This window comes from Cherax quadricarinatus, chromosome 1, assembly GCF_038502225.1.
Source record: "Cherax quadricarinatus isolate ZL_2023a chromosome 1, ASM3850222v1, whole genome shotgun sequence".
In the NCBI taxonomy this organism is placed as follows: Eukaryota; Metazoa; Arthropoda; class Malacostraca; order Decapoda; family Parastacidae; genus Cherax; species Cherax quadricarinatus.
This window is the reverse complement of record NC_091292.1, coordinates 93,308,884-93,322,489: the sequence shown is the minus strand read 5'-3', so window position 1 is coordinate 93,322,489 and position 13,606 is coordinate 93,308,884. Positions and strand designations below refer to the sequence as shown.

General features: G+C 39.0%; 1 protein-coding gene across 1 annotated transcript in view; it reads right to left on the bottom strand.

Moving 5' to 3' along the window:
- Positions 1–6,445: 6,445 nt before the first annotated feature.
- Positions 6,446–13,606, bottom strand: part of Sec13 (secretory 13) — a 59,508-nt gene continuing 52,347 nt past the window's right edge. Inside the window, exons 5-7 of the mRNA XM_070084340.1 lie at positions 12,585–12,839; positions 9,984–10,127; positions 6,446–7,063 (exon numbers count right to left, since the gene is read on the bottom strand). Coding sequence (XP_069940441.1) covers positions 6,971–7,063; positions 9,984–10,127; positions 12,585–12,839 — 492 coding nt within the window. The 3' untranslated portion in view covers positions 6,446–6,970. The remainder of the gene's footprint in view (positions 7,064–9,983; positions 10,128–12,584; positions 12,840–13,606) is intronic.

Here is a 13,606-nt window from a genome sequence, read left to right as displayed (position 1 = left end):
ATATATAACACAAATATTAAACAAAAAGATAACACTAATATTAAACAAATATATAACACTAATACTAAACAAAACACACAGAGTCTGAGTGGATGGAAATTGGAATGATCTTTGTGATGAAGTGGTGGGGGCAGGTTCCTAGTTTTACGAGCGGGTATGAAATGGCCCACAAGGCCCACTTTATTTTTTTAATTCTGTAACAATAGAGATTTTTTCTGGAGATAGTGATACCAATAAAACGAGATTTGGTGAAAAACTTACAGAATTAAGCAAGCGCAGAGTTAACGGCTTGGGCGCAATTTACGCATTGGCGATTCCGCCGATTTTGAATCCTATTTTCAGTCAATTGCAGTGCTCAATTTGACCAAATTCTTAGCTGTTTCACAAGTATGCCTGCCGTTCTATTGACTGAGGACAAGGAACTGTTCATTCAACTATCAAAACTACCCTATAAATACACAGAAATCGGTAATTTGGCCAATTTTATTGAAAAAAAAAATTATAGGCATTCCAGGCACTAAAGCAACATTTTCTCTGTTCATTAATCATGTCCCAAGGCCTCTCCTATATTACATAAGAACATAAGAAAGAAGGAACACTGCAGCAGGCCTACTGGCCCATGCAAAGCAGGTCCAAGTCGCTTACCGGCTCATGCCACTGACCCAACCCAGCCAGGTCCAAGTCACATCCAATTAAGGAAAGAGCACGGTATCAGATCTATTAGCATAAGCTAGTCAGGTCCACCTCACACTCACTCATGTATTTACCTATTTTTAAAACTACACAACACTTTAGCTTCTATGGGAGTTTGTTCCACTTATCCACAACTCTAGTACCAAACCAGTGCTTTCCTATATCCTTCCTGAATCTGAATTTTTCCAACTTAAAACCAGTGCTGCGAGTCCTGTCTTGGCTAGATATTTTTAGCACGCTATTTGCATCCCCTATTATTTATTCCTGTTTTCCATTTATACACCTCAATCATATCCCCCCAATTCTATGCCTTTCTAGAGAGTGCAGATTTAGGGCCCTCAGCCTGTCCTCATATGGAAGATGTCTTATACACAGGATCAACTTTGTCATCCTCCTCTGTATGTTTTCCACTGCATTTATATCCATTCCATAATACAGTGACCAGAACTGTGCAGCATAATCTAAATGAGGCCTAACCAAAGATAAATAGTTGAAGAACAACCTGAGGACTTCTATTATTTATACTTCTTGATATGAAGCCAAGGATTCCGTTCGCTTTGTGAACACTTATGCACTGTTGTCTTGGTTTCAGATTACTGCTAACCAGAGCTCCTAAATCCTTTTTGCATTTAGTAATATTAAAGACCTACATTATATAGTTTATATGTGGCATGATTATTTTCCTGTCCATTTAGAACTTTGCATTTGTCAATATTAAATTACATCTGCCACTTCTCCAACCACTGCATCAGCCTATCTAAATCATCCTGGAGTGCTCTAATGTCCTCATTAGCATGAATCTGACGACCTATTTTGTTGTCATCAGCAATTTTGCTCGTCACTATTTATTCCCTCATCTATGTCGTTTATGTAAATTGTGAATAACAAAGGGCCCAGCATTGACCCCTGTGGAACACCGCTTGTGATGTGCCCCCACTCTGATTTCCCCTTCCATTCTGAACCCAGTATAAAAAAAAAAAAAAAATTGAAGATGTGGATATTTATTGGATAATAAATTATAACCAGAAATGATTGGTCATGGTTTATAGCATCCCAATAATTGAATCGATTATTTCTGCTACTTTGAGGCTGATTTCAAGCTACTTCCAGTACTGGAACCAGTTAAAATTATCTCTGTGTTAGTACTAAGTCACCTCTTCTATCAAATGACACCAAGAAACAGCCAATAAAACCACAAAAATCATCCTAGAAAACTCCCCAAAGTCCCGAGTGGGAAAGGATTTTTTTATACTGTGCAGGCACTAATCAATGAAATTGCAAATATCGAACTTAAGCTGAAGGAATCTTAGAGGAGACAAGAATCACAGGAAGAACTAAAAGCCATAAAGGAAATTGAAAAAAAAAAAATCTTCTCTTACGCCAAATCTAAGGGAAAACAACATCCAGTATTGGGGCCTTGCTTAGGCGGGATGGGACATACACAGATGATAGCCAAGAAATGAGTGAGATACTTAAGCCCCAATATGACTCGGTGTTCAGTGAACCACTGCCCAGACTAAGGGTTGGCAATCAAAATGAATTCTTTATGAACGAAACCCAAAATTTGGTCATCCCAAAAATCTCGGATATTATTCAAACTCCACAAGACTTTTAAGAGACAATTAATGACATGCCCATGCACTCTGTCCCAGGCCCAGACTCGTGGAGCTCCGTGTTCATCAAGAATTGCAAGAAGCCCCTATCACATGCCTTCAGCATTTTATGGAGAGGGAGCATGGACACAGGGGTCATCCCACACACACTAAAAACAACAGATATAGCCCCACTCCACAAAGAAGGCAGCAAAGCAATTGCCAAGAACTACAGACCAATAGCACTAACATCCCACATCATAAAAATCTTTGAGAGGGTTCTAAGAAGCAAGATAGCCAACCACCTAGATACCCATCAATTACACAAACACAACCCAGGGCAACACGGGTTTAGAGCAGGTCGCTCCTGCGTGTCCCAGCTACTGGACCACTATGACAAGGTCCTGGATGCTGTAGAGGATAAACAAAATACAGATGTAGTATACACAAACTTTGCAAAAGCATTCGACAAGTGTGACCATGGTGTAATAGTACACAAAATGCGAGATAAAGGAATAACAGGAAAAGTTGGTAGATGGATCTACAACTTCCTGACAAATAGAACACAAAGATTAATAGTAAACAGAGTAAAGTCCCAGGCAGCCACAGTAAAAAGCTCTGTTCCACAAGGCACAGTACCCGCTCCCATTCTATTCTTCATCCACATTTCTGACATAGACAAAGATGTAAGCCATAGCTCCGTGTCCTCCTTTGTGGATGACATCCGGATCACCATGGCAGTGACCTCCATCGAAGACACCGCGAGACTCCAAGCGGACATCATTCAAATCTTCGAATGGGCCACTCAAAACAATATGAAGTTCAACGAGGAGAAATTTCAACTACTCAGATAAGGGGAACTTGAAGAAATTAAAAATGTGTCAGGGTATTCCAAAAATTCTAACCATACAATAGAGCAGAAAAGTAATGTGAAGGACCTGGGAGTGATAATGTCAGAGGATCTCGCCTTCAAAGACCACAACAATGTATCTACCTCATCCGCTAGGAAAGTGATAGGATGGATAATGAGAACCTTCAAAATTAGGGATGCCAAGCCCATGATGATTCTCTTCAAATAGTTTGTGCTCTCTAGGCTGGAATACTGGTCCCCTTCAAGGCTGGCGACATTGCAGATCTGGAAAGTGTACATAGAACTTTCATGGCACACATAAGCACGATAAGGCACCTAAACTATTTGGAACGATTGAAGGTCCTTGATCTGTATTCCCTCGAATGCAGGCGAGAGAGATATATGATAATATACACTTGGAAGGTCCTGGAGGGATTGGTACCAAACCTGCACATGAAAATCACTCCCTATGAAAGCAAAAGACTCGGCAGGAGATGCAACATTTCCCTGATGAAGAGGGGCTCCACGAGTACACCGAGAGACAACACAATAAGTGTCCGGGGCCCAAGACTGTTCAATTGCCTCCCAGCATACATAAGGGGGATTACCAACAGACCCTTGGCTGTCTTCAAGAAGGTGCTGGACAGGCACATAAAGTCAGTACTTGACCAACCGGGCTGTGGTTTGAATGTCAGCTTGCGTGCCAGCAGTAACAGCCTGGTTGATCAGACCCTGATCCACCATGAGGCTTGGTCTCAGACTGGGCTGCGGGGGAGTTGACCCCTGAAACCCTCTCCAGGTAAACTTCTAGTAAACACTCATTGCACAGAGGCATTCTCGATATGTAGGCTGCTCACAGCTTATCTGAGCAGAGATGAACTTATGATGTACAGTGCTCGTCACGGCATTATGTCGGGTGAGCGCCCCAGCATAATGCTGTGACGAAAATCAAAGGCCTACCATACAAGGGGCTTTTTTCGTCACTGCAGTCTGCTGGGTAGCAGCCATTAGCATGATGTCATGGCCTTCAGCCACACTTCACAATGACTTCTCATTGCTCACGTGGCTGCCATGGTGAGAGGAAGTGTTGGACTGTTGTCTTCATCCGTCCCATCTTTTGTCCAGTGTTTCCTTTGGTTTTGGGGCTATACATGTTTGATTATGAGTAAAAGGAAGTCTTTAACACCTGAAACTATAGCTTAAATCATAGGGTTTCACAAAACTGGGCACTAGACGAAAGAAAGAGTGGAGATTGTTAGGGTGTGTGTGTGAGCGTTCAGTGAGGAACTAGGTGCAGAGTTTCAAGGCTGGTGGTGGTGTTGAGTTACCGTCTGCCAAACCTCGGCCTGGCCCCTCGAAGAAGACATCTGTTCGTACCTTAACTGTGTTAAAGAAGCAGTTACTCTCTGTGTAAAAAAAAAAGAGAGAAAAGAGAGAGAGAGAAAAGAGAGAGAAAAAAAGAGAGAAAAAAAGAGAGAGAAAAAGAGAGAGAGAAAAAGAGAGAAAAAGAGAGAAGAGAGAGAGAAAAGAGAGAGAAAAGAGAGAGAGAAAAGAGAGAGAAAAGAGAGAGAAAAGAGAGAGAGAAAAGAGAGAGAGAAAAGAGAGAGAGAAAAGAGAGAGAGAAAAGAGAGAGAGAAAAGAGAGAGAGAGAAAAGAGAGAGAGAAAAGAGAGAGAAAAGAGAGAAAAGAGAGAGAGAAAAGAGAGACAAAAGAGAGAAAAGAGAGAGAAAAGAGAGAGAGAGAGAGAGAAAAGAGAGAGAGAGAGAGAGAGAAAAGAGAGAGAAAAGAGAGAGAGAAAAGAGAGAGAGAAAAGAGAGAGAGAAAAGAGAGAGAGAAAAGAGAGAGAGAAAAGAGAGAGAGAGAGAAAAGAGAGAGAGAAAAGAGAGAGAGAAAAGAGAGAGAGAAAAGAGAGAGAGAAAAGAGAGAGAGAAAAGAGAGAGAGAGAGAGAAAAAAAAAGAGAGAAAAGAGAGAGAGAAAAGAGAGAGAAAAGAGAGAAAAGAGAGAGAAAAGAGAGAGAAAAGAGAGAGAGAGAGAGAGAAAAGAGAGACAAAAGAGAGAAGAGAGAAAAGAGAAAAAAGAGAGAGAAAAGAGAGAGAAAAGAGAGAGAGAGAGAGAAAAGAGAGAGAGAGAGAAAAGAGAGAGAGAGAGAAAAGAGAGAGAGAGAGAGAAAAGAGAAAAGAGAGAGAGAAAAGAGAGAGAAGAGAGAAAAGAGAGAGAAGAGAGAAAAGAGAGAGAGAGAAAAGAGAAAAGAGAGAGAGAAAAGAGAGAGAAAAGAGAGAGAGAGAGAGAGAGAAAAGAGAGAGAGAGAGAGAGAGAGAGAGAGAGAGAGAGAGAAAAGAGAGAGAGAGAGAAAAGAGAGAGAGAGAAAAGAGAGAGAGAGAAAAGAGAGAGAGAGAAAAGAGAGAGAGAGAGGGAGAGAGAGGAAAGAGAGAGAGAGAGAGAGAGAGAGAGAGAGAGAGAGAGAGAGAGAAAAGAGAGAGAGAGAAAAGAGAGAGAGAGAAAAGAGAGAGAGAAAAGAGAGAGAGAGAGAAAAGAGAGAGAGAGAGAGAGAGAGAGAGAGAGAGAGAGAGAGAGAGAGAGAGAGAGAGAGAGAGAGAGAGAGAGAGAGAGAGCGAGCTTACAGCACCTTGATATATCTCACATCTGCTAGACAGTACTGGCTGGAAGATTCTCTACGAGGCACAAGTACACTCACACCTTGAGTATGCTCCACTTTCTTTGATTGCCTGCCCCAGTCTCATCTGTGACTTTTCAGCTGAATTGAGAACAGAGCAAGACAGAACAGAGCAACACAGGAGGGATGTGGGTGGTCTTACTGTTATGTACAAGGCCAGTATTGTCAAAGTACCATACTCGGCTCCACTCTGTGCACAGCGAGAAGCGAGCTTTCACACAAGATGGGCAGCAAGCAGCAACTACACTCTTGTTGTACCTTTCTCAAGAACATCACTTCATCCAAGGTCATTTATTCCTAGGATGACTGAAGTCTGGAACATGTTTGTACAGCATAACAACATCAACAAAATAAAGTCTAATGAGCAAATGAAATTGCTGGCCCACAGATGGCTCCAATTTCATCTTCTTCCCTACTTGTATGTCTCATAACAATAAAAAGGCTTTAAAATCAGCTGATGTAGGTAGCAGCTCTTAGCTTGTAAATAAAGTTAAGAACCCTAAACCTAATCTTCTGAAACCTTGTGTTCAAAAGAATGGAGAGGAAGGAACTATCCAAAAATTGTCATTTCCCACTTTCGCTAATACTAAAAACTTATTCTGCACATTGTGTAGTCATAGGTTTAAAACAAACACTTTGTTATTCCAAAATTATTATTTTCCTTCAGTATAGCGACCATATTATTCAATTTACCTAAAGTAACTAATATAATTATCTTCAACATGCATATAGGAACACAAAATACAACACTGACCAGAAATATGCACACAGCAATAAGGATTTTGAGTTTTTATGTAAAATGTAAATAAGTGCTCAACGGTGTTCCTGTAACACTTCTTCAAAAGTATACAAATATCTTACTACTTATTATAAAAAACTATGCATATTTTGGACACCTGCATTTAAATTGTGTGTATAACATTTAACCTTGCATTTTTCTGTATTATGATCATCAATAACTTATTTTAAATGTCATAAAAAGAAAAAATTGTCTTGGTAATTTACGTCATTATCATAATACACTTAAACGTAAGTAACCTACCAATAAAAGCCTGAATTTTCATGTAACATCAAACATTTTCTTAAAAAATATTTGTGTGCCACTATTTACACTGGTGACATGGCCAAACAGCTTACAATACTGTTACTAATGGTTACCACTAAAGAGTACGTTGCTCAGAAGACGGTTGTCCCTTGGCAGAATCACTCAGACACACCCACTGCCCTTCTAAGCTTTCCTTCCATAAGCTCACCTAATGGTTCAAGAGAGAGAGAGAGAGAAAATAAATACAGTATCTGTAAAATTATTTGAACTTTCCAACTCGCTTGTTTAAATAAATAATACATGAATACCGAGAATAAGGGATGTTCTCATAACAATCCTATGTTAATATGGTAAAAACTTTTAGACTGAACCTTCAGATAAGTGAATGCATCAGATACAGTCCCTACTGCATCCTTAATTTATATAAAAAAAAAAATCAGTTAAAATACAGAAACATGTCAGTTTCCTAACCAGCGCCTGGAAGGCAGGGATGGTGGCAACAAGTTTTTTTTTTATTTTATTATCAAAGCAGTTGTGATTTGCCACACTTGTGTTTTTAAAACTAAGAAGTTGTGGCCTAATGCCATTTATAACTGAATATTATCTTGTAATAAAGTTGGTAGAATTACCGACAATATGTAAAGTAAAAGGATTATAGTGTAACTTAATCGTGACATTTATTAGGTGGAACGTTGCCTCCAGGAGCTTTATCAAGCTTGATAAAGCTCCTGGAGAGCGAAACGTTGCCACAATAAAATGTCACATTAGTTGCACTTGTGTCCTTTTACTTTGAATATTATCTGAACATTTCCTCTAAGTATACCAATGTTTTCACAAAGTGAACAAAATGGGTTTAAGAAGTAGGTACTGTACATGTTTTGGAAATTGTAAAGTAGGAACACAGCCATGTACCTACGTACATCCACCAAGGCCATTTCAATCACTGATTATTATTTTTTTTTATTAATACATCAGCTGATTCCCACCAAGGTAGGGTGGGTTGAAAAAGAAAAACTTTCATTATCATTCACTCCATCACTGTCTTGCCAGAGGGATGCTTTACACTACAGTTATAAAACTGCAACATTAACACTCCTCCTTCAGAGTGCAGGCACTGTACTACCCATCTCCAGGATTCAAGTCCGGCCTGCCGGCTTCCCTGAATCCGTTCATAAATGTTACCTTGCTTACACTCCAACAGCAAGTCAACTCCTAAAAACTGCTTGTCTCCATTCGCTCCTATCTAACACCCTCACACATGCTTGCTGGAAGTCCAGGCCCCTCACACACAAAACCTTTATCCCCTCCCACCAACCTTTCCTAGGCCAACCCTTACCCAACCTTCCCTCCACTACAGATTTATACACTAAGTCATTCTATTTTGTTCCATCCCTCTCTACATGTCCAAACCACATCAACAACCCCTCCTCAGTCTTCTGGATAATAGTTTTGGTAATCCCACACCTCCTCCTAATTTCCAAACTCGAATTCCCTGCATTATGTTCACATCACACGTTTCCCTCAGACACAACATCTTCAGTGCCTCCATCCTTCTCCTTGTTGCAACATTCACCACCCATGCTTCACACCTATATAAGAGCACTGGTGTAACTATACTCTCATACATTCCCCCTCTTTGTTTCTATGGATAAAGTTCTTTGTCTCCACAGACTCCTCAGTGCACCACTCATCTTTTTCCCCTTGTCAATTTTATGATTCACTGACCAAAATAAAGCTATTTTTAAGCACGTCACACAGGCACTTTTATCCATAAAAGAACCGAAAGTGATAAATATTTTGAAGTTTCTTAATTTTATACTACTATTGAATATGTGAGGCTTATTATTAAATATCAACCACTCAGCAAGCCTTGAATACAGGAGCTAAATGAAGTGCTTTGGCAAAAAGTAAAAATGAGAAAGGCAGGGCCACCTTATATACAAACAGATGATTTAAAATGCTTATTTAATCCTTAAATGGTCCAAATGTATATATACGTTCTCTCGTGTAGCGCCCCGAATCTTTTGAGAAAAAGAAAAAAAAAAAATATATATAGGAAAAAAGAGCATGTGGTACCTAGGCATCCTCAATTTTTTTCATATGGTGCACACTGAGTGCGCACATCCGTTCTCTCATGTCTAGGCAACTCAGGCCTATCGTGCCAATGTTGAATGAATGACAAATGAAACGTACATATATGTTTGGGGCGCTACGCGAGAGAACGTATATGTACATTTGGACCGTTAAGGGTTAAGTTATTACAAATATTTTATAAACGTTCAGAATTTACATTGTCATATTTATCAAAATGCTGTGCAAAGTATGGGATTTGCAGCCAACATTTAGGTTACTCCAAGGAGTTATAAAATCTAGAATATTTAACATAACTCAAGAAATCGTAATGACATGATTGCAAACAAACCATACCATTACGATTTCATGAGTCATGTTGATGGCTTTGAATGGACTTGAGCTAGAGTTCATCGTGGCCACACTAGCTGGAGATTCGCCTGTAAAAACTTGCATTTGTGGTCACAGGGGTGCCTATGCTAACCTTCCTATGGTGTATAAATATACCTAGTTGGATGAATCTTATTGTGGCTAGCTGGCCCAGTGGCTAACGCGACAGTCTGGAGTTTTGAGACTCTGATCACGGGTTCTAACCCTGCTCGTGGTATGGTTTTTTTTCTAGAATATTTAGGAAATATTTACTCTCTAGTATTAAGTAGTCTGTAAGCCATTAATTTAGTCTGCCCGTAATGCCATGGCATGATAGTGGCACTCTTTGCCCTGCAACTCATTATTGTAAACTACAGAATCTCAATGTAAACTTGCAAAGAAATAAAAATTGTATTGTATACTGTTGTATTGTAATGACAACCATGCCATTCTTAAATTACCATAAACAAGCAAGAAACTCCATTCTGACATGAGAGTACCAACATTTTTCATAATTTTTTAAAGTTGTGTTGAGAGTGTTTACAAATGTTAAATCTTACTAAAGTGATTGAGAGCAAAATAAACACAATTAAAGAAAGTAAACTTTTTTGAAAATAATCATTCAAACTTTTGGTATTGTACACAGAACTGTCTACTAAAGTTGTAGGAATGTTGAACTGGGGACTAACCTTATTATCACCTCCAGAAACAGCTAATATATTACCAGTAACAGACCAACTAACATGCCAGATGACATCGTCAAAAGTATTCAGTTCTCTTGGTTGCCAAACACCTGTCACTCCATCATTTGTCCAGATAATCACTCTACGATCCTGAAATAAGAAACATGTTGGCTAGTATGCTTGTACACGTTCATTCACCTACTCGTACAGAATCTTCAACAAACATTTCAAAGTGCATTCATTGTGAAAATTGGATACAAGAGGTACACTATTGTTAGTAATACATAAAGAAAACACAGGTACAGAGGATTTTTTTTTTGTGATATTTCAATCTATGAAGTCTATGACCTGAACCTTTACAAAGAGCAAAATGTCACAACAAAAGCTTGCTGTGCACCTGTCTTTTCTTATTTAGTTTCTTGAAAGAGCACCTAAATCTGCAAAATTATTTTAAGAGTTAATGGTGGTGTTACTCTCATATGTAAAGTAGATGAACTTGCTTCTAACTGGAAACAGAATAAATGAAAAGTAACTCCAAAAGACACACACACACATGGAAAGTATATGGTAATGAAACTTTAACCCTTTCAGGGTTTTCAACGTACTAGTTTGGCTTACGCACCAGGGTTTTTGACGTACTAGAGCGCCTAAATTCTAGCGCCTTCAAATCTAGCGAAAGCTGGTAGGCCTACATATGAAAGAATGGGTCTGTGTGGTCAGTGTGTGCAGTATAAAAAAAATCCTGCAGCACACAGTGCGTAATGAGAAAAAAAAAAAACTTTGACCATGTTTTTGGATTAAAACAGCGACTCTGCACTGTATTTTCGTATGTTATTTATGGTTGTAGTATTCTAGTTTTCCTGGTCTCATTTTATAGAACTGAAGACATATTACAGGAATTGAGATGATTTTGATTGGTTTCACTATGAAAAGTACCTTGAAACTGAGCTCAAAGTAGCAGAAATGTTCGATTTTTACCAAAGTTCAAAAGTAAACAAATCATGCCAAGCATCCAATACACATCAACTGGTGAGTCTAATATTGTTTCACAAGTGCACTGATATTATTTATACCATTTCTACACTAATGCACTAGGCTGCATAACAGTAAATCTTCTACTTTTTGTAAGAATAAAAATTCAAAGTGGAAAGCAAAAGAAATATAAGAGGGGCCTGGGGACGTGACTAACGAACAGAGAACTTGTTATTTTAGTGCCAGGAATGTCTGTCTTGTTTATTCTGGAACCTATTTGGAAATTGGCATCTTCTGAAATTTTTGTGAAATTGGCAAAATTGCCAATTTCTAACCACTTTATTGGATATTTGAAATTGGTAAATGGGTAGTTTCTTGTACACATTCGATAGAAAAAAATGGAGTTCTAGCGAAATAAATATGATTTTTGTCGACTAGTACACAGGAATTGGTCGAAAATAGGGCTCAAAGTGGGCGAAATCACCAATGCATAAACATCGGCAAGACCGCTAACTTCGTGAGAGCATAATTCCCTAAGTTTTCCATCAAATTTCATACTTTTGGTGTCACTATGATCGGGAAAAGATTCTTCATCATTTCACAAGAATTTTTTTTGTTTTTTTCCGAAAAATTTTCGACCCTGAGAACAAGTTTAGGAGAGGGCCTCTCGACCCTGAAAGGGTTAAAAGAAATCAAGATTCAACAGAAGAAAAAATGGAGAAAACCAAGTGGCATTGCAACATGAGTGTAACTAAAAAACCACAAGGAATAGTGGTTCAGCTAAATACTTCCTTGAAAGTACAAGTACATGTAATGGTTTCATATTGTATCCAACACTCACAAATTTGTTAGAGAATTAAGTGAAAATATCTAATATTAGCAAAAAATCAAACATTAAACAGACAGTAAGTCAAGTCGTGTCAAGTGAATGTGTGTGTGCACATGCACGCAAGCACACACACATGCAACACACACACACACACAACATGCACATGCAACACATGCACATGCAACACACACAAGCAACACACGCGCACACACACACACACACACACAGCTACACACGTGCATTTGTAACACACATGCACACACACGCAACACACACAGGGTCATCTCCCACCGGGACAGGGTGACCCAAAAGAGAAACATTTTCACCATCATTCACTCTATAAATGTTTTGCCAGAGGTGCACATATACTACAGCTCAGATGCCCTTCCAAACTACAAATATCCCCACAGCCCTATCAGAGTGTAGCTACTGTACTTCCCACCTCCAGGGCTCAAGTCCAGCTAACTGGTTTCCTTGAATCCCGTCACAAAATGTTACCTTGCTCACACTTCAACAGCTTATCATGTTCCAAAAACCATTTGTCTTGTACATTTGACGTAATTCATAAATATGTTTTGTCAATATTTAACCAAGTTAAATAATATTCAATCAATAATTGCCATACCATATTCTGTAACAGAGTACATGTAGTATACTACACAATAATCATCGAGTACATGATCTTTTCCAGCCACACTATTCCTACAAAACTCGAACAAGTGAAATTTTTTCTTCTATAAACCCTTCCCATCTCCAGCATAATACAGTGTACCATCAGCAATGAAACAATCAACTTGACACTCCACCTGAGAGCAAGAGGCAATGATGGAACGAGGAAGACCAATAGAAGGTGCCCAGGCAACATCTCGCACCCAATCTGAATGTCCCTCTAACTTAAGTTCTTCTATCCACTCCCCAGTGGCACTATCGAATTTCCATATCTTAACATAGCTGTCACATCCACCAGTGACAATGCGCTGGACTGCAGTTCCTGATCTACTGGTACCATCAGCAGATCCCGGTGCCACAGCAGGTGCCCAACTTACTGCATTACAGCCAACCTAGAAATAGATCAATATCAGAATTAAATCTCAGAAATCACACTAAATATGCTAGTTTTCTGTAATAAGGTAAACCCAATATTATTATTTTTGAAAAGTTTTAAATTTTGTGCACATGATTTGGAACAAGAGAAATAGCATGAACATTATTTAACAATTATAGTGAACATTAAAATGGTATAAAATACCGACAGATTGTTAGGTAAGACACATATGCAACAGTTAGGTATCTTTATTTCGAAACGTTTCGCCTACACAGTACTCGACTGAAGAAGCCTACTGTGTAGGCGAAACGTTTCGAAATAAAGATACCTAACTGTTGCATATGTGTCTTACCTAACAACAATTATAGTACAGTACATACAGTTGATCACTGGTTAACATGTTAGATACGTTTTTGAAAAGGGTATGTAATAAAACATCATGCGAAATGAACTGAAGAACTTATGGAAAAAGCTGTTTCTTAGACTCCCAAAATGGACAACCAGATTTTTTAAGTCTCAAGATTGCAAAAAACAATAATGATAATGTGACTGTAGGTCAGAATAGTGATGTGCATCAAAGATCCTGCATCCACATCTCTGGTAACAGAGGTGCCTTACTGTTCAGTTGTCCCACTCTTAGCAAGTGTACTAGTGTTATATAAAAGAAGGGTTAGTGTGGTTAGTGTGTGAGTGTGGGGGGGTGGGGTGGATGTGGTGTGTGTGTGTGTAAGGTGTGGGTGTATGGGGTTGGAGTGTGGGTGTAGGGGTTGGGGTGTGGGGGTA